The 27,373-nt window shown below is 43.9% G+C and overlaps 2 protein-coding genes across 6 annotated transcripts in view; both read left to right on the top strand.

Annotated features, from left to right (window-relative positions):
• Nucleotides 1-18,168, top strand: part of tmcc1a (transmembrane and coiled-coil domain family 1a) — a 42,676-nt gene extending 24,508 nt beyond the window's left edge. For 4 of the 5 annotated variants that reach the window (XM_054609646.1, XM_054609645.1, XM_054609647.1 and 1 more), the window contains 4 exons: nucleotides 13,506-13,763; nucleotides 14,136-14,827; nucleotides 16,295-16,430; nucleotides 17,713-18,168. In XM_054609646.1, coding sequence (XP_054465621.1) covers nucleotides 13,506-13,763; nucleotides 14,136-14,827; nucleotides 16,295-16,430; nucleotides 17,713-18,027 — 1,401 coding nt within the window. In that variant the 3' untranslated portion in view covers nucleotides 18,028-18,168. Of the gene's footprint in view, nucleotides 1-12,361; nucleotides 12,449-13,505; nucleotides 13,764-14,135; nucleotides 14,828-16,294; nucleotides 16,431-17,712 lie in introns of those variants that run through there. The other variant, XM_054609650.1, reaches the window with a different exon arrangement.
• Nucleotides 18,169-23,609: 5,441 nt separating this feature from the next.
• Nucleotides 23,610-27,373, top strand: part of plxnd1 (plexin D1) — a 67,161-nt gene continuing 63,397 nt past the window's right edge. The window contains exon 1 of the mRNA XM_054608856.1: nucleotides 23,610-24,969. Within this exon, the coding sequence (XP_054464831.1) occupies nucleotides 23,764-24,969 (1,206 nt within the window). The 5' untranslated portion in view covers nucleotides 23,610-23,763. The remainder of the gene's footprint in view (nucleotides 24,970-27,373) is intronic.

Raw genomic sequence — 27,373 nt, 5'->3', positions numbered from 1 at the left:
GGTATGTTGGACTATGTGAAGCATCTGACACGGAGGTGAACGAGGAAATCACTTTCCTACGAAGCAGATCAGAGTTTGATCGACTGAACTCTGATCTTGACTGATCATTGTGAGCTCAGAAGACAGTTTATTGCATAATCTGAATTGTCAGTGCCCTCCAAAGTTTTTATGAGGTAATAGCTGTCAAGTGCTGATGAGTGCTTCCTATTAGCGAAACAACAATCCTCATTATCTGTCCGCCTGTCCTGAAATCCAATGCTTCCTAGTGGCCTAATTCACACAGTCTTGCAAAAAATTCCCCAAAACAGTAGCCAGGACCATCCAATAAGTCTGCCTCATTGTGGGGTCAATAAGGGGCCACAGTGAGTGAGTGAGACGGGTTTGGGTGGAGGATAACAAGAAAACTGAGAAAGATGCCAGACCAAATAATCTTTGAGGGCCAAACAGCTTTGGACTGTTTGTTCTAGATTCTTCATCTTCCTGTTCATGAATAGGCTGGCAGTGTGTCTGGCTCTGCATGCTGCCCCATGGTATTCTGGGTATTGTACAGCATCCAGCCCGAAGCAGCTCCAAAAAATACCAACCACCACTGACACACACACACACACACACACGCACACACACACACACACACACACACACACACACGCACACGCACACGCACACACACACTATGTCTCACCCTATTTACCCCCACACTGTCTCTTAAACGTCACACCATCATCTGCAAATTCATACATAGTATTAATAAATAAACACTGAAGGTTATAACCCAACTAATACTGGATTGTTGAAGCTGACACTACAAAGTAGTATAATGTTGATGTGTATTGATTGGGACATAAATAACCTCTAAATCAATCCAAACCTTACTTATTGGCCAATATATATGCCAATACCGATATATCTGCAATAAGCTGATATAGAGATGCAAAGTCCCGCCCCTTTCCGGTTGATCACCGTGGGACCTTATTTTGGAAAACATATGTACGTTAGTCAAAGGCATAATAGTTCAAGAAAGTTGCATTTTGTCATAAAACTGTGAAAAGTCTCGTAAGTGACTTCTCTCTCTGAAGCTACGATAACTGTGTGTTTTATAGCGGGACGTCATCACACCAACGACGGGCTTCACTCGTTAGCTAAGTAACCGAGCTAGCTATAGCAAGCCACGGTAACGGTTGTGTTGGTGACGTAAAAACTGTAATTTAAGACGAGAGATGTTGTTCACTGAACGGTTTACCACAAATCTAAATGTTACTATGACAAACATACGACAAACAAGATTAAAAAACAATCTTTTAAATTGATAAACATCATATAATAATAATAATAATGGATTTTATTTATATAGCACACTTTAAAATACAAAGAAATCTCAAGGTGCTGCACAGGGTAGAACAATCACAATAATCAAATATAATAATAAAACACTAAAAACAAACAAAAAATAAAAATTTAAATTAATTAATTAATTTAATCATAATGAAATCTAAGAATATCTATTAAAACTGAACAACCACCCAAACACAAGCAATCTAAATTATCAAGACCTTAGGGGAGAGGAACAGGTGAGTTTTAAGATTTGATTTAAAAGCGGTGAGGGAGTCTAAGGCCCTGATCTTCTCCGGGAGCTTATTCCACAGGCGTGGCCCCATATGTGTAAATTATGGCACAATTCAAGTAAGTTAAAAAATATATATTTTTTGCTATTGACTACTGTACATATTATTTATTATTTTATGAAATAAGCTTCCATTGGGGACACCGGAAGGGGCTGGACTTCGCCTCTCTATTAGCCTACTGTATATAAAGGCCCACCTATTTATTGGTTGAGCTCTACTGGTTGCAAAGTAGCATGCAAGTGGCATCCATTGTCTTTTCCCTGCACCTTCAGAATGCTCAGGCAGCCCAACATATGTACTTCCTTCATTGTCAAAGGTTCAAACATTATACTGTACAACACTGGCATGTAGCCAGCTGAAATTACCACAGATCAGCTGTATGGTTTTTAAACTCACTAGTTCTTTAGTGAGAAATAGTTCCAATGAAAACATTTGACAGGCTGTTCACCGTTCCACTTATTGTTTGGGTTGTTGTTGTTGACGTCTGTTTGTTGTCCTTCCTGCCTGGCTCTTGTAGATGCCAGTATTGGAGTTGGCTACCAAGATGTTTCACGCTCCCTAACCTCGCCGCTCATAATAGCATCTGTGTGTAAAGTGCCCAGTGGTTTATGTAACTGCTAATAGGGCCATTGATTACACTGGAGCTTAGACTGGGGAGGACTGGAGGGGGCTTCTCTTTATGGGGTGGGGGGGTATTGTTCTGCAGGGCCTGAGCCCCGAGTCATGGTTGTCTCCTCTCTCAGGCTTGAATTACCCCCAGTCCGTGCAGACAAAGCTCTCGCTCTTCTGCCTTTACGTAACCTCTCACTCCCCCAAAAACCATTCCACACCATAACCCTTCATAATTTATGATCACATGGAGGGGACTGTGGTGTTGGTTTGGTTATTTCTACACACAGAACGATAATTAATGGGAAAATAATTCCTCACAAAACTTTGCAACATCACATAGTCTCATTGCAATGGCTCTGTAATTAAATTCAAGTTTTATCTTTTACTGTTCACTGATCCCAGTTCATCACAGCCGCTCTCTTCCTTCTGTCTTCTGGATTCTTCCAGAACTTTTTGGCAGCGACTTTTTTGTGTTATGCATTATGAGCATGTTGTTCTGTACGCTTTCATTTGTATGCTCATCAGTTGGAGCATTCTCTATTAATAACCTGCGGCGTCTGTTTTCAAACTAGGAACAGGAAAGTCCTGTTTGTCAAACATCAGGTTAATTTATAATTTTCCCTTTAGTGGTTTGATACAAAAGGGTTGCAGCACAGTGTCAAAGCATTCTAATCACCTGGGTGGAGCAGCTAAGGGTGAAGCTTGCTATTGTTGTTTTGCTACAATTTGGTAGCTATGAAAACTAATTAGCAGTAAATTACTCACAAATCTCCCATATTAGCATCCTTGCTAAGCATTCTCTAAAATATATAATTATTGTCTTAATTTTAAAATGTCTGTATCCCCAAAAATACTTGATTTTCATAAATAATAGCAGTATTTGTATTTTTTTTTTGAGTACAGCCCTGAAATAGACGGGCATAGAAATAATTACAACCACATAAGTTTAGATCTGTCAATCTTCATTTTCCATAACAATGATGAAGTGGCTCAATTTGATACATCGTTGTTGTCTATTTTGGTCCTTTATTTGTTTGCATCAGTAGTGTAAGACAATTTTCACTTCATGTAACATAATCATTTATATATTTTTTATTCCTAATGTCTTCCTAATTAAAATGCAGTCTAACGAGGCCGTAGAACTGCAATTTATTAAAAAAGTGGGTTCATTCTTTTTCATGTTCTTTATTTATGTCTTAAAGAAAAGAGAGATAGATTTAATAAATTGAATCAATTTGAGAAACAGACATTAGTCTTCCCAACATTTTTGGAATGGGATACTGAGCTACCTTTGCGTTTTTGCATGATTGTCATATCCGTTGCATCAGGAGCCTCTCAGCTATAGATGACATGATACTGTCGTAGCCTAAAGTCCTACTGACGGGTGTGTCATATAACCAGATAAGCATTCCAGCTCTGGATTGGCCACATACATCACCAGCTCAGCAGGTCATGTCCCCTTAACACATGTGCAGAAAGCATGTGTGAGTGAGAAAGAAAGAGATATTGTAGGTGGACTTTGATGTATTCATCAAATTGGGCCATTTTTTTGCCTGCAAGGCACATCTGTCTCCAACCCATTAAATTAGATGCCACAAAAAGATCTCAACAGCGTTTAGTTTTTTTACTTAACCCATTTGCAAAAGTTTACTTTTTCACATTTGCACATGAATATTCATCTATTGTAAATTCTATAAATGAACTTAGTTGTCAGTGCAATTCAAGTCTAAGTCACATGTTTTTGGAACTGGGAAGCAACTCCGATCCCAGATGTGTCTCTGTAGAAAATGTCTACATTTATCTCTATTTTTAAAGAAACAGTTTGCAACATTAAGGGAATATAATAATGATAGGTATGTTTTCATTAGTGTGTAATCGCCTGAAATCATTTTTCTCCATAGAAAAAGACGTTTATATCTACATACGGAGAGGGTTGCCATGTTTCTACAGTAGCCCAGAACAGACGAGTTAAACACTGGCTTTGCTTTTTTAACGCTTTCACGTCAACACGTAGTTCTCCTACACGCTCGGAACACGGAAGAAGTTTCAATTGGTTGCGTTCTTTAACCTTACTGCTAGATGCTCCAATATCCTACACACTATACCTTTAAGTGGAGAATAAAACAGAAAACATGACATCTAATGAATGAGACGTGCATAATTACTCCAAATCTCACCCTACTAATTGGACCACAGTGTTCAAGAAATCATATTTGAGTTGAAAATGTAATTTCTAATATCAGTCTAATTACACATGCAGAGAGAATTTCCAAATAGTTCTACTTCATCTTAATTAATGTTTAGCAAACATTAATTTCTGCCAATGTCAATAACACCAGGTCACAGCTGTTCTTTCTTTCCTCTAATTTTGACCAGATAATGTGGCACTAATATGCTAGAAACAGCCCTGGAGGACAATAAACTTTTTTTTGTCCTCGGGCATCAGTCACTTGTCAGGGCACGATTATATCCCCCCTCCCTTCTCTTCTCTGTGACTTTGTCATTGCGGAGCCAGTCTGCTATTCGAGGTATGTTATTAAGACATGCTACCAGAGAGTGAACGTAAAGATTTCCTGAGTCACCCTGGAAGCTTCCTGGAGTGACAGGAGCTGCTGGGGGGCCACAGAGTGGGCATAGGAGACTTCAGACCTCAGGCTGGAATGAGAGCAGGGCAAAGAATGATTGAAATGCATTTCGTGGAACTTGTCAGCTTGAAGATCCGGCCTGGGTTTCCCCTAAGAGACTAATGATTGACCGTCAAGCCATCCGAAAAAAATACCTTATGACAATTTTAACTTTTATTAGTAAGAGTATGTTGTACATTTACTTATGGTTCCAGTCCAGTAACAAACACCAGCTGTTCTTCAGTTCAAACTTGGCGTTGTTATGAGTCTAAGTGTGGATATACCCATTACAAACTAAAAAAAGGTTACAACACCACAGAACTACCGCTAACGTTAGCTTGCTAATATTCTGTTAAATATCAAAAAAAAAAAAATATATATATATATATATATTTTTTAAATTAAACTAAATAACCAAATAAAGCTGGCGAGATTAGCTTTATTAGGGGTGATTAAATATTTTTCTCAAAATACACATATTTCTCGATGTATGCATATATGAATTAAACAATTTCATACCTACATGTTTAAAGGATTGTTAGTTACGTTTAATGAACTGTTTAGCCCTTAAAACTGTAATTTAAGCCAGTAATGCTAAAGCTTGTGATGCTACAGTGACTTCCTGTTTAACATGGTTGATTGCTCTTGATTATACGATGTTTTCTAGCGACCAATTTACACAATATTCAGCTTTCACTTGCTATTGAAATGTTAAGACTGGGCTTAGACTTTAAATGGCTGCATGGCTGCCTCCATGGGTCACATGGGTTTAATACTGGGGTCAAACCTACGCGTCACACACACACTCTTGCATTCCCATCTGAGCAAGTTGGGGTTGTCCTTTTTTACATAAGCAGGCTTTTCCCCTAAATCCTTCCCTCTCTTTTCCAGTCCCTGATCTCCTCCCGCTCTCTCATTAAAGCCTGTATTCATGCTCCCCTCTCTCCCTCCCTCCCTCTCTCCCTCCCGTCGGCTTCTGTCTTTAGTGGCCCTTGTCCTCCCTTACCCCCTACGCTCCATGCTTTGCTCTTTCTCCCTAATTGGTTTGTACACTTTTTGGAAGTGATGGCTCACAACACCAAGATTTTATCATGGAGAAAAAACAAAAAAAATAGTGTTTGCCGGAGTATTTGAATATGAATTTGCATGTGTTTTAATGCAGTGAGGGTGACGAGCGTCAAGTCTGATTACCATTAACCACTAATGACCTCATGTCGAAATGATAATACCATAACATTTTATTACCTGTACGAATGAGGTTGTGACAATTGTCCTACAGTTAATGGATCCCACGAACAGTAAACATGACTAAGCATAAGGATTCTAGTAAAAAATAATGTCACCATGCTGCTGCTGTGAAATCAAAAACATTACCAAAGCAGTGTTGAGCATTTTCTCGTCGGTGGATAAGTAAAGCGGTGATGCAATCATAAGCTAAAGTCATGAGTGCACACATATGCACAGTTTTGAATAGCAGCTTTGTGATCATCATATGACCGTGGGAGCTGTGTAATCTGCTTTATTTTTCTCTCTCTCTTGGGTTAATATCAGTTAGCAGAAGAAGAAACATTTTTCTCTTAACTCTTGTTTGTCAGCGCGCACACACACAGAGAGGCGCAGAGGAAAGTGCTTCATTAACATGATCCCTGAGGAAACTGATTGGCTGCGACAATCAAACTGTGAGATAATTGAAAGGCGGGAGTGGAGGATTTTTTTTTTCTCGCTTTCTGCCTGAACTAGCCACTGTTTTGGAGCGGAGCTGGCCTAGAAACTCCGACAGAAGAAAAGCTTCCCCCCCCTTACCTCCCCTCCTCCCTTCACAAAGCTTTCTCACAACCCCTCTCTCCCTCGCTCCCTCTCTCGCTCCGTCTCCCTCTCAGTGACAGCTCCTGGTGGGCTCTCTTTTTTTTTTCTTCCTGTCTGCTCCCTCGCTCCCCTCACATCCGTCCTCTGGGTCTCTGCCTCTCTCTCTCTCTCTCTCTCTCTCTCTCCTCCCTCTGAGGATTTTTTCATCCCCAACGGACTCTTTCAACACTTAACTTCACAGTAAACTCTTCCTTCTTTTTAACCCCGCCGCCATCCAGCCCCCGCAAGTCTTCATCCGATTAACCGCCTCGGCTCTGACACCCCAAAAACCCAGCATCAGACGGACCCTTTGCTCCAGAGGGAGTCCTTGTTCTCCCGCGAATGCACGCTGTCTGTAGGAGTCGTGCTTAGCGAAGCGCGTACATATATATGTGTGTGTGTGTGTGTGTGTGTGCTCCATAGGCTTTCCGCCGAGCTGGTTGTTGGCACTGAAGCGTGGTCGGTGGGCTTTGAGAAGCGGCTGCTCTGTGAACCAGCAGCACAACTCTCCCTAGACTCTGCAGCTATCAATAGTCACGGTTCATCGCCGCAGGGACCGGACTCTCTATGGATTCTGGATACTCAATCAAGCCACCAGTAGCTCCTAAGAGTCTCCGCGTCTTTGCTGTCAAGTGGGGTCTTTGTCCGGTGGACTTTGGGTCAAGTGGACTTTGTTTGGGGGAAGCGTCCTGAGTGATGAATTCCCTCACAGGGCCGCGCTCTTCCCCTCTCCCCCGGCTGTGGTCGTCTCCCGCGGGACACAGATAGACAGACAGACAGACAGACCGAAAGACCGAAAAAACTTCCCGGTCCAAACCGTGCGCATGCGTCTCCTTCCCATGGAGGTCATCCTCAACCTGGTAACTGCTGACACCTCTCCACTTCCTGCTCCCACCACCGTGAGTCTCCACCCGGTCATCAGTTATGTTTTGAGGTTTTGATTTTTTTTTTCCCTCCTTCAATGATTCAAGCATTTGACATGAATCCAGTACATGTGCATAATACGGATTCTCACATGTTCAGAATGGTTGTTTATAGTGTCCTTTGTTTTGTAACTGAATAAGATACTGTAAGGCATAACAGGTGTTTCAGAACTTGGAAGCCACAAAAATCTGGTAGGAGACCAATCTCTTGTTGCGTAAAGGATTTTGTCATGAAATCACAGGGATTGAAAGTCTTTGTTATGATAGAGGGGGCATAGAAAAGCATCTGTTTTTTTCTCTCTCTCTCTCTCTCTCTCTTTCTCCCCAGACCTGCACTCTCAGCTGATGTGTGTTTCTTTCTTTCGGATGTGAACCCAAAGGGCTTTTCGCACCCTCCGAATTCCTCAGGAAATGCACTGGCAGGCATTGGCTGCATTGTGTGTGTGTGTGTGTGTGTGTGTGTGTGTGTGTGTGTGTGTGTGTGTGTGTGTGTGTGTGTGTGTGTGTGTGTGTGTGTGTGTGTGTGTGTGTGTGTGTGTGTGCCTGCCTGTCTGTTGTGCATGATTAGTAGTCTGTGTTGTGCTTTGTTCTAATTCATGGGTGAATGTGTTGAGTAAACTGCCACTTGTCGGGAATTACAGTTATGTCATTTTCTATATCTGGTGAGTGAGTTCCCTTAAGGGGAACCAAAAAAAACCACACATTTAAAAACATTGTCTTTATTGTTAATTTCTGCTTAATTTAGAACGCCTGTGTGGGAACTAAAACCATTAGGACATTAAGAAGAGGGTTGGCAGAAAATAATAGTTCAGGATTAAATATAGATGAGATTTGTTCCATGCACTGATGTTTTTTCGATAACTAAATAACTACTAAATGCGGCTACAAACCCTCCATGGACCCACATGCACTTCACTGCATGCTCATTTCTGCACTACCACCCCAACCACACACCGTTAGACATGAACAAATCCATTTGTGTGTGTTAAATAAAAGACATCAGGATCACTACGTAATGCCGTTTTGCCATGACAACCGCTCTCTGATTGACTGCAGGGTTAAAGATCGAACCGACTAATCAGGAGTGTGAAGTTCAGTCAGTCCGAGGTGATTAGCTTCAATGCCTCTCCGAGTGATAAGGTCAGAGAGATACAAGAGGTATAAATGGAAAAGAAGACAGCTGTAAAATTCAAAATGACTGTTTACAGGTGGAGCGGTCACAGACATTATTCAGGCGCAGCACTAATCGAACACCTCCGAATCCCGATTCTTACGTCCACCATGGAGCCGCGGTCCCGTCGCTCCAGGATATTGGACTCTGTAGATAAGAAAGGTCGGAGAACCAGGTCACACAGCCAGCCTACTGCGGCTGAAACTCTGATGTGCTCTACCTTTTCCATACTTCAGAGAAAGCTGTAATAGGAGAGGTGTAAAGCAAGTTCATGTCTCACTGTTGCATCTTTAGTACAAGAAACACACAAGATGACATCACAGGAATGCGAGGCGCAACGACCAACAAGGTACTGAACTTTTACACTCGCTCAGACAAATTGACCTTGACCCTATAGAGCAGGACAGGTATTTGGCTTTTTTGCAAAAGAAAAACAGAAAGATTGTAAATGGTTATATTCAAAACAATCCCAGCTCAACTCAAAGCCGTGGTTTATGTCTGCCGTGTTTACACTAAATACTGTATTTAAGACCTTTATATAAGTTATAAGTCCTAAACAGGGGAGAGGTTTGTTTCATTCTTAAACATGTGGTGTTGCATTCTTCACCTTTCAACAATAAGCAGCAGTCAAGGACGAAATTGGGGTACAAATTCCACATGACCTGATCATTTACTGAGCCTGAACTCACCTGACGAAACGACAAATGCATTAAATAAGATTTAAAGGAGCAGAAAACAGGGGGTGACATGTCTGTAGCTATTTAGAACTGATTGGAAAGAGTCATCTGACAGCATCAGTCCATTTTCTGCTCTCTGACCTACATTGAGCTGGCAGGAATTTGAGGCACACGTTTGTCCCGTGTGGCTGCGAGAGAGATCGAGATGGGGGCAGTACAAGATGTTCTTGTTTCATGCATCTCATTATGCGTGATGCATATCTTAAGACATTATCCCCGTAATGCTTTCTAAATGCCTGCTTGTGTGTGAGACGTATGGCCAGCAGGTCTGAGTGTCGAGGTTTGGCCGGGCCTTTTTTTCCCAGGCCCTCTGGTGGATCTGAGGTAAGTCCTGGGTTGCCCCTTTAGCGGCTCTAACTGGCTTTACTTGGATCAGAGGCTGTTGCACAACCTGGTCCAGCAGCAGGAGGACCAGGTTGTTTTTTTTTTGACAGGGGTGGGGTGAGAACAGACTCCTTCCTGTGTGGATGTGTGAGGGGATAGGTCCTTTTTTTTTGTCTTTCTTACTGATAAAGTCTTATCACAGTGGGATCACCAGCCCCCCCCCCTCCCCCAATTACAGACCCTCATTAGGGCTCCACCAGCTCCAGCGATGCACTGCAGTGTCGCTTCTTGCTTCGGTGGCTCAGCACATCAGCGCGCTCGGCTCCGTTAACACACAGAAAAATTAGCCTAATCCTTCAGCTTACCATCTTTAATTACATGCATGATTAGCCTAGAAAAAAACCGCAGGCAATTTGTACACTCTCTCTTATCTGTAGCATCACAACGCTGGTGATGTGTGTGTGTGTGTGTGTGTGTGTGTGTGTGTGTGTGTGTGTGTGTGTGTGTGTGTGTGTGTGTGTGTGTGTGTGTGTGTGTGTGTGTGTGTGTGTGTGTGTGTGTGTGTGTGTGTGTGTGTGTGTGCTAGCAGTACGAAAGTGAGATCACAAATAAGCAGTTAGCGGTCATAAAGAACGCCAGGCGTAAAACAGGGTTCACCCTCGTTAAACCACCTGACTGATCAGCTGTGTAATTCCTCCGCTTACGCAACGTTACCATATTTTTTTTTGATCAATTAGAGGCTGTTGATTTGGTGCCCGTGTTCACAGATCACTAGGCCTTCTTATCACAATGTCTTATAGCTCTATCTACTCTGCATTGCGGGTTACTCCAGTCCAAAGGGTCCAGCTGACGCGTCCTTTGCCCTCTTTATCTACCGTATATATTAAGTCAGCGGGCACATATTCAGAGAATGTCGTCATCTGTAAGACAAGAGCGAACCGGGAAACCTTCACGTTTACCCCCATGGAGTGCTCATATGTTTCGAAAACGAGCACTTAATTCATGCTCGCTCTCGTGGAGCTAATAATACTGTTTTGTTAATAGCCGACAGCAGACCAGGTGCCGCTGTGTGCACGTCACCTCTTAGTGTTTCTCTCTCTCTGCGCCAGACCGGCAGGCTGTTCTAGATCTCTGATTCATTCGATCTCTTCGGCTGCCCGTCAAGAGGATTTAACCATGTGTAGACACACAGTACGCACAACAGTTGTTAGGTTAATTGACTCGTGGCCCTCCTTCTGTTGAACGCTGTCAAACAGTAATTAAAAAATGATGCAAAACCATTTCATTTTTAAAGAGGAATTGCATTAAAAAAATGTAGATCTCGTTTTCCCTCTCAAAAGGAATGTGCCCTTAGCTAAGTGTTTGTGTGTTTGTGTGTGTGTGTGTGTGTGTGTGTGTGTGTGTGTGTGTGTGTAAAAGGATGTCAGACTGGTTTTTCTTGCCCTCCAGAGCTCCTCTCTACACAGACAGAGAGGCTGGGAGTTGATATAGTCTCACCCGAGGGTCCGGTCTATAGCTTCTTGTTTGGCTCGTTGAATGACAGTGTCTGGTACGGAAACCACCTTTGATAATGATTTATGAATTCATGTTTAAGAAGCTGTTAACTGTTGTAGTTGGTTTAGGTAGAGCTTAAAGGGACAGTTCACCCCAAAATAAAAGGAAAATACGTATTTCTCCTCTTATCTACTGAGCTATTTATCAATCTAGATTGTTTTGCTGTGAGTTGCTATAGTTTTGGAGATATCGGCAATAGAGATGTCTGTCTTCTCTCTGATATAATGAGACAATACGAGCTATAGTTTCTAAAGACAAAGTTTGTGGATTATCTTGAGGAACTGGGTTTTGATTTCTGGAACAAGACATTGTTTTGAGTTCTTTAAATGCATTTTTCTGGCGCTTTGAGCATGTGAACCAGATCTTTTTATTTATTTATGTTTAAACTGAAAGTGTTTAGTATGTACAATCGTAATCCAAAAAACTGTAAGTATTTACAACAGCTGTAAAGTAAAGTAGTAAACATTACTTTGTGAATTCTTATGGAGTTTAAATATCAAGTAACCTGCGTGGGAATAATAGTTCAACTATACCTCAAATTTGTACTTAAGCACAGTACTTGTGTATTATGTTATTGTAGTATTGATATACAGTTGTATCCTAGTAATACCGGTTATTAACAGTTGAAGTTATATTCTTATTTGTCTGTGAATGTTGTCAGTCTCTAAGTGAATCTATGACGGTAAAAGAAAAGCTATTCCTGCTCTCGGTAAAGTGGTGATTGACGGCCGCCTGCCGTGCAGCTCAGAGGAAGAGATGATGTCATCCCTCAGATGTGAGGGGAAGGGAGGGGGAGGAGGGGGAGGAGCTTTGTGCTCTGCCCGGTTTACTGAGTTTCAGGTGCGCTTCAACTTTCACAATAGGCCGGGGAGACCGGAGCGACAGCAGCCCGGAGAAACTCCCAAAGAAACGGATTAATATTTATTTTATTCTATTTAACTTAAATAAAGAGTGAGGACAAATGAAAACACACAGATAGTCTTCACTTAGTTGTAAAATGCACTGGGAACAATTCCTCCGTCTGGCGAATGGAAAGGTGAGCCCTCTTTGTGTTATTAGTTATTAGTGTTTAGGGGTCATTTTTTCATCTTTACTTTATGTAGTTTGTCAGAAGGGATCTTTGCTCTGGAGTTGTGGTTTGTGGGTTTTGACTGTGCTGCCTGTCATCAGTTAGTCATGCTGTCGGGCATGCAGGTGAGCCTCTGCTGCTTTGTTTTTTACCTGTTATGGTAATAATGGCACGCCTGCTCTGAGGAACGTGAGCGGTGGAAGGTGAATAACTGTCTCTTCCTATTGTCCTTTCCTGGCTTTTAAAAAAAAAAAAATTCTGGGTGACTCAGAATCCCTCCATAAAGCTCCTGTATCACAGTGTTCTGAGTATTCCTTCCCCAGAGGCGTTTGTGGAAATGAATCACATTTGTGATTGAAGGTGCGGAGGGCTCATCATCTTCTCAGGTGGAAGTGGTTTATGTTAGGGAATACAGGAAAACCCATATTTAGATTATTTGGTTTTTGCACAAATGCTGTGTGGCTTATTGACAAAATCAGGTCAGTGTCTGAACAACAGACAAACCTTCTTAATCTGTGAAAGTACTGTGAACAAAAATCAAATATCCAGTCAGTCTTGTTCTATATCATCGCTCCCTGAACAAATAGAAACAGAGATTAGGCTGATACTCTTTTCTTTCTTTTTCTTGCCCTTTTTAACAAAAGAAAAAGATACATCCTGTCAGCTGTGGATCCACATGTATTGACAAGCATTGAGTTTTTGTATGGATGTACTGAGAGGTTTCCTTTTCCTCTTTCTTTTCTTCGTAAACGAATGGAAAAATGATATCAAGAATCTTCCTCTTCAGAGGAACTGACCGCGAGTGGCCTTTTTCAAACGTCTCATTTTGCCATTCTTCTGGGCGACTGGCTGCAGAAATGCAGAAGCTTTTCTTTTTACGTGTCAGCAAAATGACCCTCGATATGGAACTCACACTTTTTCTTCCCTTTTATTTTCCTCTTCGATCCCTCCTTTCCTCCTCTGATGCTTTACCCTCCCCCCTACCCGCCATCCTTTCTCCCTCCCTCCGTCTCCTCACCCTCAGATCGACCGGCTAGAGGTGAGCGGACTCGGCCAAACACCCCTGGCTGTGTCGTGCGGGGCGGACGGTTCGTTCCAGGGAGCCGAGGACAGCACCCCCGACCCTCAGCGCACGAAGCTGGCCATCGCCCAGCTGCAGCAGAAAATCCTCAAGCTCACCGAGCAGATCAAGATCGAGCAGACGGCCCGGGACGACAACGTGGCCGAGTACCTCAAACTGGCCAACAATGCTGACAAACAGCAAAGCACACGCATCAAACAGGTGAGATGAGAAGTGGCTATTAATATGTATATTTCAAGGGGGAAAGTATATTTTTAACAGGTTTACAGTAGCAGTCAAAAGTTTGGACACACCTTCTCATTCAACTACTTTGAAGAATCTAAAATATGAAACATATTCTGGTTTGATGAGCATTTGTAGAAAAAGAAATAAAAATAAAGAAAGAAAAACCATTGAATGAGAAGGTGTGTCCAAACTTTTGACTGGTACTGTATGTGAGAATCAGTTCATTAACACTAAACCTGTTGATTCACTTTGTTTGTCCCTAGGGGGAGGGAGGGAACTACATGTATTAAAATGGTTATTATGATGTTTATTCCCCTCACTAATCAAAACCCGTTCTGTGGCCGACAGGTTTTTGAGAAAAAGAACCAGAAGTCTGCGCAGAGCATCCAGCAGCTGCAGAGGAAACTGGAACACTACCACCGGAAGCTACTGGAAGTGGAGCACAACGGTATCCCGCGCCAGCCTAAGGATGTCCTGCGGGACATGCAGCAGGGCCTGAAGGACGTCGGAGCAAAAGTCACGGGCTTCAGCGAAGGCGTGGTGGACAGCGTGAAGGGAGGCCTCTCCAGCTTCTCCCACGCCACACACTCTGCCGCCGGGGCCGTCGTCTCCAAACCCCGGGAGATCGCGTCGCTGATTCGCAACAAATTCAGCAGCACGGAAAACATCCCCTCGCTCAAAGACTCTCTGGACGACCCCTCGGTGGAGGAAGGCGTGACGGGGGCCGGCGGACGTTCGCTGGGCAGCGCCGGGCCCCTCCTCCAGCCGGGTCCCAGGTACGGCAGCGAGGACGACTGCTCGAGCGCCACTTCGGGTTCGGCGGGGGCCAACAGCACCACGGGGGCCCCCGGAGGTCCCCCGAGTTCAAAGGGCAACACACTGGAGAGGAGCCAGAGCTCGAGTCTGGACATGCTGCTTCAGGAGGTGCAGGAGCTGAGGGAGGGCCAGGCGAGGCTAGAGGAGAACCTGGAGGGTTTGAAGAGCCACTATCAGAGAGACTACACGGTTGTTATGCAGGCACTGCAGGAGGAACGCTTCAGGTACATGGAGACGAACATACAAGAGAGCATGTCATACGTCCCGAAAGCACTTCCTGTTTGGCACAAGAAACCAGCAAAAAAACTCTTTTATCAAAGCGTGCACACTGTAGATAAAAACAAAACCTTGAGCTGCACCTCCTTTACATTTACATAAAACCATAAAGGTGCTGCCATTGTACTCGACCTCAAAGTGTATGCGCCGTTGTCAAATGCGTTATGCAGATTTTGAGCATAACAAGGACTAACAACTTGCTTTAGCATTTAAACTGATTTAAATGTTACTAGCTTCTGTAAGTTTCGTTGTTCTAAGACAAGCAGTTTCAAAAGTGACAGACACACCTGTGCAGTTCCTCTTAGTTCTTTGATCTTTAAGATCTTTGGTGTTATTTCGGCCTCTCCGCATATCTCGTCTCAGGCTCAGACGTCTTTGTGCAGCTCTTTTTTTGGGTTTGTCTGTGGGCAGTTGGCTTTAACCAAAGAAAAAAAAAAACACACCCTCACATTCCTCCAGAATGTCCTGACGAGAGGGCACACAGATTAAGAGGGCAGGACAATGGAGGGGAGGGGAGATAAAGTGAGCAGCTTACATAGCAAAAGAAACACGAGCATTTTTCTCCCTAAAATGTCCATCTGAGTCCAGAGCAGTCTGCGTTTGTCCTCTGAGACCAAAATACTAACGACCAGAAGAGAACAGAATGAACACTAAGGAGATCTTTTTTCAGCCTGCCTCCTGGGAATAATCATTCATAAACCAGTCAGGATGCTAAATAGCTCTTCAGGGACTGAATATATCGTTCCCATAACCAAGAACAGCCTAAAATATGACTTTTTTTAATCGATTAATTTCATTGTTGATTAATGTAGAGATGACACGAATAAGCGGTAAACAGAAAAACTAATCGGCAACAGTTTTGATAAGCGATTAAGTAATTTTCGGATTAAAAATAAAACAAATTCACTATCCCACTGTTAATACTTGTTGGTTTTTATATTCTTCTATAATTATAATTATAACACCTTTGGGTTTTGAACACATCATCATGTTCACCTTTTTCTATTTTATGACATGTTATAGACCAAACAAACAACCGATTAAACAAGAATATTCATCGTATCTACCTTTAAAAACACAACAGAAAACATCTGTTTAAAAGGAAACAACCTCAGACAAACATACATGGAAACAGTTTAATGTCTATTCTCGTCCTATGTTGTCCATCCTGGCAAAATAAACAGCAGTATAGATCCCTTCTCCTCCCATTGGCCTCTCTCATTACCGCTGGCTCTCTCTGATTGGCCGGTTGGATCGGCAGATGAGTAAGCGTGCCCTAATCTTGTCAGGGCGAGTCATCAGTTCAGCCAGGTGCCCCTGTGGTCAGATGCCCTCAGGGTCTGTTACTGTTAATTCCTGCATGCTAAGCTAATTATGCCGCAGAATCTAACGTGTGTGTGTGTGTGTGCGCTCAGGTGTGAACGTCTGGAGGAGCAGCTGAACGACTTGACAGAACTTCACCAGAACGAGATCCTCAACCTGAAGCAGGAGCTGGCCAGCATGGAGGAGAAGATCGCCTACCAGTCCTACGAGAGAGCCAGAGACATTCAGGTCTGTCCTCAGGGCCGACGTCCTCAAGCAACTCCCGACACATGTCAGGAAAATGTATAAAAAAATCAGTTCAGTCCAAATCATTGTACTTTCAAATTGGCTGCTTCAAAAACCAGACTGCTGAACAAATGAAGTGTCAGAGAGTGATGATAAGAATGTTTAGAGGGTAAAGAGAAAGTGTTCAATTAAACGGTTCTGAGCTGCTGAGTCATGCAAAGCGATGATGTAATTTATGATGAACACACGCAAGTAACTGCATTACATTTTATACGGATAAAGCAATGAACCAACATTTTGAACTTTGTCTTCTGACATTTTACCGAAACCACAAAATTGCTAAACACAGACTTTATTGAAAATGTTGTGCGTTGTTTTGGTCCATATTTAGTAGTTTATGATTCAAAACGCTCAACAACTGCTCCTGGATTTAACCAGCTAGCTCCTGTTGGCTCTGATAAATGTTTTCAGATTTAATCCTTTAAATTATTGGTTTATATACGTAGTTTTCTGTAAGTATTCTTATCGGTCTACAGTAGTGTCCATTTGGAGGTCTAGCAAGGTCGAGTGCTAAGGACAGCTCAGCCTCTTTATTTTGCTTTTTTAAGTAGTGTTAAGCTAATTATGTCTGCTCAGACTAGACGTCAAGTTTAATGTAGTCACACACACACACACACACACACACACCCTCCAGCAGTTTATGGTATTATCTCATTGTCCATATTGACACTGTAAACAGGAAGATGAGACGGAGAATCCAGTCAGTCCATCGTCCTATTTGTTTTCCTCAAAACACGAGCATTTCCTTGTCATTGACTCACGTTACTCCTGTCCTTTCCTGTCGTCCATCATAGCTTAGGGGTTTGTGTGTTTTTAATTTGTGTCTGCCCACATGGTAATTAAGTCTATTTATGGTTCAAGTTGCCCCTTGGCTGCAGTTCTTTTCCCTGGAAGCAGGGGGCGGTAGATGTCTATGTATCTATGCACTTAATTGCCACAAATTCAACAGCCGAGACATTCATTGTACCTTTAATAAGATAATAACATTGTGATCGGGTATTCATTTAATTGTTTTATTATTGAGGCTGTGGTGTTGAACTGTATTTTATTATACTGAGAGGTGTTTCAAATGTTTAGTACACCCCATTTACAAGCATGAACTGGCAGGAATACTAGAAACATACTGTGATATAATGCAGTCCAGTACAGTGAAGTGGCTGTGGGTTTAGTTCTCTGGACTCTAAGGTGACTTTGCTGACAGATTTTCTTCCTTTGTCCTCTGCAGGAGGCACTGGAGGCGTGTCAGACCCGGATCTCTAAGATGGAGCTCCAGCAGCAGCAACAGCAGGTCGTCCAGTTGGAGGGGCTGGAAAACGCCACGGCCCGCACCCTCCTGGGAAAACTCATCAACGTGCTGCTCGCCCTCATGGCCGTCCTCCTGGTCTTCGTCTCAACCGTGGCCAACTGCGTGGTCCCGCTGATGAAGACGCGGTCGCGATCCCTCTCCACCCTCCTCCTCATCCTCCTGCTGGCCTTCCTGTGGAGGAACTGGGACGCCCTCTCGGGGTTCACGCACCGCGCCCTGCAGCCACCTGGATGACTCGGATCCGGGGGGAAAAAGCAAGCAACGTGTTGCTTTGTTGACACCAGATGATGTAACTTTAGCTGCAATCGTGCAGGAAGTTTAAAGAACGCGGACGCCGTTAGAATGGCTGCTCGGCCGGGCACTGAAAAAAAAAAAAAAAAAAAAATTCGGCCGAGCACATTCGGACACGGATTCGAGGAAAAAGTAGACGAAGCGGAGTGAAGTTGAGAACACTGATTGTCTCTTAGGAAGGACGAGACTGTTTACATTTCTGAAAATGAACCATTGTGTCGCTGTCCCTCAGAGCGCAGCACTGTACTGTTTTTATCTTTTTAGAGTTTAATCAATTGTAATGTTATTATTTCTAATAATATTATTTTTAAATGTCAGCGTTATTTTATTCAGTACCATGTAGCATTACGCTCCTCGCACTCTACATGACGGGGAGCTTAGTCAGGAAACACTGGGCTGGCGATTTGCTCCAAAGGCCCGGTCCCACTGTAGAGACGTGCAAAATGTGATAACGTGGTTGATTGCCTTTAGGAAGAGAACTCTTACCTAGCTGTGATTGGTAGATTTGAGCCATGGCTGAAAAAAAGAAACAACCTTCCTGGGAGTTGCTCCTTTCTTTGCTGTGATGAAATTTGTTCATACAGAACATTTTTTTGAAGGACTGACCATGACATTTTGGAGAGTCATGATGACCGGAGACTTTTTTTTGTGCTTCCTTACCATTTCTAATCACGTGCTTTTACTTATTCCCTTTTTTTTTTTTTTTTTTGTATTAAAACAACAAATACTGTTTCATAAGGGAGATTATAACCGAAATACACAAAGACAGAATGGGCCGGCTTAAAGAGGGAAAAGAAAAACCTTTTTAAATGGACTGCTCACCGTGGAAACGGCACACAAACACACAGAGAACATCTGGATATTGTTAAGCGTCTGCCATATTTGCAACATTGTATACAATGCTGCATTATTTCCATCAAGAAAAAAAAATACATATGAACCAGTTATGTGTTTTAAATGCAATGACATAAAAGGCTATCGTCCAAGTAAAATGAATATGCCAGGATAATTGTCCAACCCCTCCACCCCACCCGCCATATTTGATGTGATCAAGTCAGGCTAGAGAGACCGCTGGTGCTTATCCAGCTCCATGTCAGTCGGAACAGGAATGCTGCTGCTTTATATCCACAGTGAAAGTCGTCTCCACTGCCACGTCGGTCAAAATGCACACTGATATTGTGTATTCCTTTATTCCCCAGCGTTGTTATTTCTCCGGCCGTCCTTTCTTTTTTTCTACGAGTACACCGTCTCTCGGCGGTAATCACCCAGTGCCAAACCTTAAGTCTACCCGGGGGATGCCAGAGCGTCCAAAGGGGTCCAAGCTGAGACGAATGAAAGAGAGGAGGTTGCTCAGCAGGTGTTGCTTCTTTTCAGATATGTCATGAATGTCTTGCCTGAATGTCAAGGATGTATCTTTTTATTCTTTTTGCAAAGGATAAAAAAAAACTTTTCGAGAATCTGAACACAAACTTGAATCCAGATCTCCAGATGTGTGTTTCTGCACCTCGAGAACAGTTCCTGAACAGCTGGGCGTCCGGTCTTTCTCTTAAACTCTCTCTCTCTTTTTCTTTCTCTCTCTCATCAAGTCAAGGACAAAACAAACACGACCCAGCACATTAAATAAGTTCATTGTGCATTTCATGCTGAGAAGCTGATTTCCCTAACAGATAGCGAGATGATTATTTTTTTTTTGAACTGTACAGCTGCACTTTAGCACACGGCCAGATAACGTAGAAGTGAGGCTAGAGGGGAACGGTTCGATAGAGACTTCAAAGGTTGTCACTCTTAAGACAGAAGGCCTCGGGGGGTGGGGTGGGGGGATAAGAGGAGTTGACTCAGGTCAGGATCGCTGTCATCCTCGTCTGAAGATAAAACCATCAGAGAGGAAATTGCTTCATTTCTTGTCAAAACGCTGACGATGAACTCGATTCCTCTCCAGTCGAACATGCAATTAAATTGTTAGATTTCATTGATCTGTTTTTAAAAAGAATGTCTGCCGTCGCTGTCGCCGCGGCAGACAAGTTGAGAGTGAGCTGACCTTTGACCTCAGCTTGACCTTGCAGTAACACCTAATGATGTCGGTGGGGGGGGGGGGTTTGTTGTGTGCTGAACCACTCCAGTGCCTTCTGATGTCCTTTTCTAAGTGTGGAATAAATAAAGTGCATTCCCGAACTAACTCGTGAGCCATCGCTATTTCTTGAATGTTTTAATTAATCTGTGTGTTGTTGTTGTTGTTGTTGTTGTTGTTGTTGTTGTTGCATGTCTGCTTTAGGGGATTCATTTCTGCAGGATTGGCTGCTGACTCTACACACATTTTGTGCTCTAAATCTCCTTCATAAAAGTCCCCTCTTGCAGTTTCCTCATGTGGCCACTAGATGGAGATATTTAGTGGCTGTGTAGAGTCTGTGTGAATGGTCTTCCATATGAGGGAGGTTGGGAGGTCTGAACACAAGGAGGTGTTGCACCTTATCAGGAAGGAAACAGGTCGGGTGGAAGGCCCCTTTAAACCGCAGTCCCACTGCCAACACACACACACACACACACACACACACACACACACACACACACACTTTATTCTACCCCCTCCCTCACCCACACACGCGCACATGTAGATTAATCCCGTTGAATGTCGCTTGATTGAGCAGCACTGATATCTGATGCATGGGGCAGCTTTTGGCCTCATGTGCGCGCACAGTGTTGATGCTGCTGGTGGCTCATTCATTGTGTTGGAGGAGGAGGAGGGATGGAGGGATGGAGGAGGAGGAGGAGGAGGAGGAGGAGGAGGAGGAGGGATGGAGGAGGAGGAGGAGGAGGAGGAGGAGAGGAGGGATGGAGGAGGAGGAGGAGGAGGGATGGAGGAGGAGGAGGGATGGAGGAGGAGGATGGGAGGAGGGGATGGAGGAGGAGGGGAGGATGGAGGAGGAGGGAGGGATGGAGGAGGAGGAAGAGGAGGGATGGAGGAGGAGGATGGAGGAGGAGGAAGGGAGGAGGGATGGAGGAGGAGGAAGAGGAGGAGGGATGGAGGAGGAGGAGGAGGGAGGAGGAGGATGGAGGAGGAGGAGGGAGGAGGGATGGAGGAGGAGGAGGAGGGGAGGAGGGAGGAGGAGGAGGAGGAGGAGGAGGAAGAGGAGAGGAGGAGGGATGGAGGAGGAGGAGGAGGAGGGATGGAGGAGGAGGAGGAAGAGGAGGATGGAGGAGGAGGAGGAGGAGGGAGGAGGAGGAGGGAAGAGGAGGGAGGGATGGAGGAGGAGGGATGGAGGAGGAGGAAGAGGATGGAGGGAGGGAGGAGGAGGAAGAGGAGGAGGGATGGAGGAGGAGGAGGGGGATGGAGGAGGAGGAAGAGGAGGAGGAGGATGGAGGAGGAGGAGGAGGAGGAGGAGGATGGAGGAGGAGGAGGAGGAGGAGGGATGGAGGAGGAGGAGGAAGGGAGGATGGATGGGGGGGTCATTATGTTGCACTTCATCAGCTGCGCGTTCCTCGTTTCTCCACACCGCCAGATTTGATGCGCGTGGCTGTGCGCCAAGGTAAACACGAGGCGCACTTATCTGCCCCACTGAGAGCTGCGCGTGGTGGCGTGAGAGGAGAGTTTACCCCCCAGAGGAGCACGCACTCAATAGGCACGAGCAATTTAGCCTGGACTTTAATGATTGCATGTATTCAGAGATAACACTGAGTTATGCAGCGCCTGACACATCCACGGCTCATCATCCCTCTGCAGAGATGTGAGCATATGCACACTCCATCCAGAGACAAATCTAAGAATGCTAACCATATTCGTGCATTTGTGTGTGTGTGTGTGTGTGTGTGTGTGTGTGTGTGTGTGTGTGTGTGTGTGTGTGTGTGTGTGTGTGTGTGTGTGTGTGTGTGTGAATATTTATGAGGTAAAGAGCCCAAGAAAGCAGCTCTGGATGGATGTGGATGTCAGACGCAGGAAAAGGTGCGCTGATGGGCCCATCTGGTTGCACTTTCACGCTGCTTACCGAGCCGTATGTGCCCGAAAAGACAAAGACAGAGACCCCTCCGGATCTGCAGAACTAATCTGGGAGTGGGTGGGTGTGTGGGGAGGTTGGGGGGAGTGTGACCCGACATTAACCCCGAAGACGAGCGGAACCACCAAGATCCATCAAGTGGGCCCATCTTGAAAGAAACAGTGGGGCTGCATGGTCATTATGGCAGGATGAGCTCACATTATCAGATCAATAAGTTCATATCCAAAATGTTCATGTCAGACCCGTAATGTTTGATCTGGTTGGATCAGAACCAAGTTTTAAAAAAGCTGAATATGGGGAGAGAAAAGAGGAGAAAATGGCATTCAGGTGAGATATGTATCTGATAATGACTCAGGATCAGAGTGCTTTGGTTGGAGGGGCCATGAGGACTCCCACTGTTCCCAGTACAGTCCAAACTTCTACTTTCTACTCCTGATTTATTCATGAACATGTTTTAATAAGCAGGATAAAAACATCACTCACAACAAGTCTGATCCCCTCTGTGCATGACAATGTCCAGAAATTACGCGTCAGCAGATCAACAAAACATACTTGTTTCTATTGTTTAAAATATATATTTATGTTTTTTAAATATCTAAACGACTCCCACTGTTCCCAGTATTTATTCATGAACATGTTTTCATAAGCAGGATAAAAACATCACTCACAACAAGTTTGATCCCCTCTGCGCAGGCATGACAGCAGATCAACAAAACATATTTGTTTCTATTGTTTAAAATATATATATATATGTTTTATATATCTAAATGGCATTGTGTGTGAGTGCACTGTTCCCAGTAGAGTCCAAACTTCTACTTTTTAACTCCTGATTTATTCATGAACATGTTTTAATAAGCAGGATAAAAACATCACTCACAAGTTTGATCCCCTCTGTCCAGAAATTACGCGTCAGCAGATCAACAAAACATACTTGTTTCTCTTGTTTAAAATATATATATTTATGTTTTTTAAATATCTAAATGGCATTGTGTGTGAGTGAGAGAGGGAGAGAGGGACACAGGGAAGCACAGAGGAGAGAGAGGAGAGAGAGAGAGAGAGAGAGAGAGAGAGAGAGAGAGAGAGAGAGAGAGAGAGAGAGAGAGAGAGAGAGAGAGAGGAGAGAGAGAGAGAGAGAGAGAGAGAGAGAGGAGAGAGAGAGAGAGAGAGAGAGAGAGAGAGAGAGAGAGAGAGAGAGAGAGAGAGAGAGAGAGGAGAGAGAGAGAGAGAGAGAGAGAGAGAGAGAGAGAGAGAGAGAGAGAGAGAGAGAGAGAGAGAGAGAGAGAGAGAGAGAGAGAGAGAGAGAGAGAGAGAGAGAGAGGAGAGAGAGAGAGAGAGAGAGAGAGAGAGAGAGAGAGAGAGAGAGAGAGAGAGAGAGAGAGAGAGAGAGAGAGAGAGAGAGAGAGAGAGAGAGAGAGAGAGAGAGAGAGAGAGAGAGAGAGAGAGGAGAGAGAGAGAGAGAGAGAGAGAGAGAGAGAGAGAGAGAGAGAGAGAGAGAGAGAGAGAGAAAGCAGGCTGAGAGGAGGAAGCACGACTCTCTCTCAGCGTCACTCCGGGTCTCGGCGTTGAGCAGGAAGCAGCCTTTCCTCTCGGATTGTCGCAGTAAAGGAACAAACACACATTGTATTTTCTTCCTGTCTTTGCTCAATGCACCCCTCGGCACAGAAGACGCGGAAGCCTGTCAGAAGGAAACATGCCTCCTTCAGTCGCGATAGCAGCCCTGCTCCTGGCTCTGGCTCTGGAGACGCGCCGGAGCGTCTGTGCGCTGCGCGTAATGCGTGCCTTCAGGTCTCCAAACAGGACCAATAACTTCGTGGTGGACCCTGTGTCCGGACAGGTCTACCTGGCCACCGTCAACACCCTCTACCAGCTGAACTGGACCTTGGACGTGGAGGTGGAGAAGAGCACCGGGCCGGTGGAGGACAACCTGTTGTGCCATGCGCCTCAGCTGCCCCAAGCTCCCTGCGAGCATCCCAAAGCCCTCACCGACAACCACAACAAGCTGCTGAAGCTGGACAGGGAGCAAGGGGTCGTGGTGGTGTGTGGGTCTGTGTATCAGGGCTTCTGCGAGCTCAGGAAGATGGAGAACATCTCGGAGATAGCTGTGGAGTTCCCACACCAGGGTGAGAAGACTGTGTTCCCAAGCATGCTCAATATAGCTGCAAATCACCCCAATGCATCCACAGTGGGGCTCATCTTCAGGAGCCATGGGGGGAACACCAGGCTCCTTGTAGGGGCCACTTACACAGGAGCAGGGACGCAGTTTTTCCCAAAGAACCACAGCAAGGAGGACCTGCGCTTTGAGAACACCCCTGAGATAGCCATCAGGTCCCTGAACATCAAGGATCTATCCAGACTCTTCACCTATGACATCAACCCCTCAGAGGACAACGTGTTCAAGATCAAACAAGACGTGAAAACCAAGAACAAGCTGAACTTTGTGCATGCGTTCATGCACAAGACTTACTCCTACATTGCCTTCAATAACGACGCCAAAATGGGCCACAAGGAGAGCCAGCCCAACAGCATCTTGGCACGGATCTGTCTGGACACGGAGAACCCCAGGAAGAACACCCCGGAGAGCAGGAAGCTCACGGAGTCCTACATCCAGATGCCTCTGCAGTGTGGATTTAATGGGAACATCTACAACCGGCTGCTGTCCGTGTACCCGGTGGAGATCCATGCTGGAGACGGGCGCAGCGCAGAGCCGTACCTGTTCGGGGTGTTCACCAAGGCGGATAGGAAGGCCGCCCTGTGCGCCTTCAAGTTTGGAGACATCGACCAGGTGATCCGTGAAGGTCGCAGGAGCTGCTCCAACTCCCCCAGCAGCGACGTGCAGGTGCTGGACAGCGTGATCCAGGGCTCCGGGGCGGCCTGCATCCAGAAGGGAAACCTGGTGGTGAGCTCGCATTGGTCTCTCTCTCTCTTTTTTTTTTTTTTTTTAACATGGGAAGATTACATTTGAAATAAGTTTTCAAAGTCAGTTTTAAAGTTCAAAGTTACTGCAGTTTTTTGTTGACCATGGCATATATTTGATGATTACATTTGAAATAAGTGTAGTTTAGTTACATTACATTACATTACATTACATTACATTACAGTTTTAAAGTCCAAGTTACAATAAGTGTATTCAACATAGGTATTCAAGAGAACTACTAGTCACCAAAGTCATAAGTGCATCTCCTTTCTTAAACAAGCATCTTAAGTCCCAAGTCAAGACTGACAAGTCCTAAAGTCTTTGAGTTTTGAGTCAAGACTTAAACTTTGAGTTTTGAGTCTTAAAGAAGTCAAACTATTTGCATACTGCAATTTGTTTTTTGTTGACCATGGCATAGATTTGATGATTACATTTGAAATAAGTGTAGTTTAGTTACATTACATTACATTACATTACATTACAGTCATTTAGCAGACGCTTTTATCCAAAGCGACTTACAATAAGTGTATTCAACATAGGTATTCAAGAGAACTACTAGTCACCAGAAGTCATAAGTGCATCTCCTTTCTTAAACAAGCATCTTAAAGCATAAACAAGCATCAGAGGCAAATTAAAGCAACAAGTTGAAAGTCAAGTCTCAGAGCAAAAGTACAGTTTTGAGTCTTAAAGAAGTCAGAGCAATTATGGCATAGATTTGATGATTACATTTGAAATAAGTGTAGTTTAGTTAAATCAAAACAATAATTGCAACAAGTTGAAAGTCAAGTCTCAATTAAAGACAAGCAAAAGCTACAAGTTAAGTCCCAAGTCAAGACTGACAAGTCCTAAACTTTGAGTTTTGAGTCTTAAAGAAGTCAAACTATTTGCATACTGCAATTTGTTTTTTGTTGACCATGGCATAGATTTGATGATTACATTTGAAATAAGTGTAGTTTAGTTTGGTGGTTGTGTTATGGAAAAATGTATATTTCATCAAGTGACATTGAACATACAAGTCTAATTGGACAGAAACAATTAAGTAATCGACTAGTTGAGGCAGTTTGACTCTCGTTTTTTAAGTGTCAGTGTCTTGATGATGCAGAAAAAGTGACACTTTATTAGCCTCACCAACACTTTTTTCCACTTTTTGTTAGTTTATGATTTCATTTAGGCTTTTATTTCATATATTATGCATTATTTGGTCAACGTTATTGGATTACAAATGGTTACATCTTCATTGACAAAGCCTGGAGATGATGAAGATTGGAGATTCAGTTTAATTATTAACCTTTTCAATAATTCTTCTATTGCAAACTATCATAAAGGTCATAATAAACCTGCACTAATCCTTCTTCCAATTTATGATAACCCTTGCATTAGTTCTGACTTTATGGTACATAAACACACTCATGACTGCTGAATCTCTGACAGCGCCCTCAGTTATCCTCTTTCTCGCCCCGAGGCTCATGACTTGGAGAGAGGATCTCCCGTGTCACGAGTAGAGGTCATGAAAGCTGGAAAAGACGCTCCCGAGCCACACTGGGGGTTATGGGAAGGGTGAGGCTCCCATCACATCCAGCAGCTCCCTGTCTTATCAAATATGAGAAGAGGAAGAGGCCAATAGTCTTCTTTGTTCTTCATTTGAAACCTCAGACATGTCTTCTTTTTTATTTTTCTACATAGTCTGTGCTGGTAAATATAACCGAGCCACAAATTTAGCACAATATTAGTGAATAAAAGGGCAGCTTTGTAGTAAACACATGGCTGAATGTTATCTTGTTTTTAAGCTTTTCCACTCGCATACCGAACAGAATATTTGCCCTGAAGGGAACCAAGATAAACTTTCTCTTTATATGGAGCGGCGTCTGACGGTGTCACAGGAATGCCCCGAAATTCCAGCTTTTCATTGTGGTTGTTCTGACGGACAGAGCTGAGGTTAAAGAGAAGATGCCCACTGCGTCCACTCTGCTGTCAGGGTCAGGAAGTTGCCCCTCCACGTTGGCACTGTCTTGTCGGTCGCGGCCCCGGGGCCACTTCTCCCGTGACCAGTTTTCTGAATACTATCTCAATTGGCCCACAGGCCTACTTGAAATAGACAACAGCTCAGTTCAAAGTGGTTGTGGAGTGGATTGTTTTTCTCTCTTTTGCTGTAATGTCAGTCAGTCAGTCTGTTAGTTTGAAACAGCACAATTGTGGGAAATTGTCTTTGGCTTCACCACAATCAACAAGAATAACAAATAAGACAATAGTGAGTCAAAAGTAAAAAAGCTTGGAGTTTAAATATACGCTCAAAAACAGTTCAAAACAAATAAACAAAAGTGCAAACTCAGCGAGTGCTGCAGTAACACAACCTCCTTACCACTAACAGAATAAAGCTCGTCTTTCT

This window comes from Anoplopoma fimbria, chromosome 12 (assembly GCF_027596085.1).
Source record: "Anoplopoma fimbria isolate UVic2021 breed Golden Eagle Sablefish chromosome 12, Afim_UVic_2022, whole genome shotgun sequence".
In the NCBI taxonomy this organism is placed as follows: Eukaryota; Metazoa; Chordata; class Actinopteri; order Perciformes; family Anoplopomatidae; genus Anoplopoma; species Anoplopoma fimbria.
The sequence above is the reverse complement of the archived record's forward strand: the minus strand, read 5'-3'. Positions and strand labels throughout refer to the sequence as shown.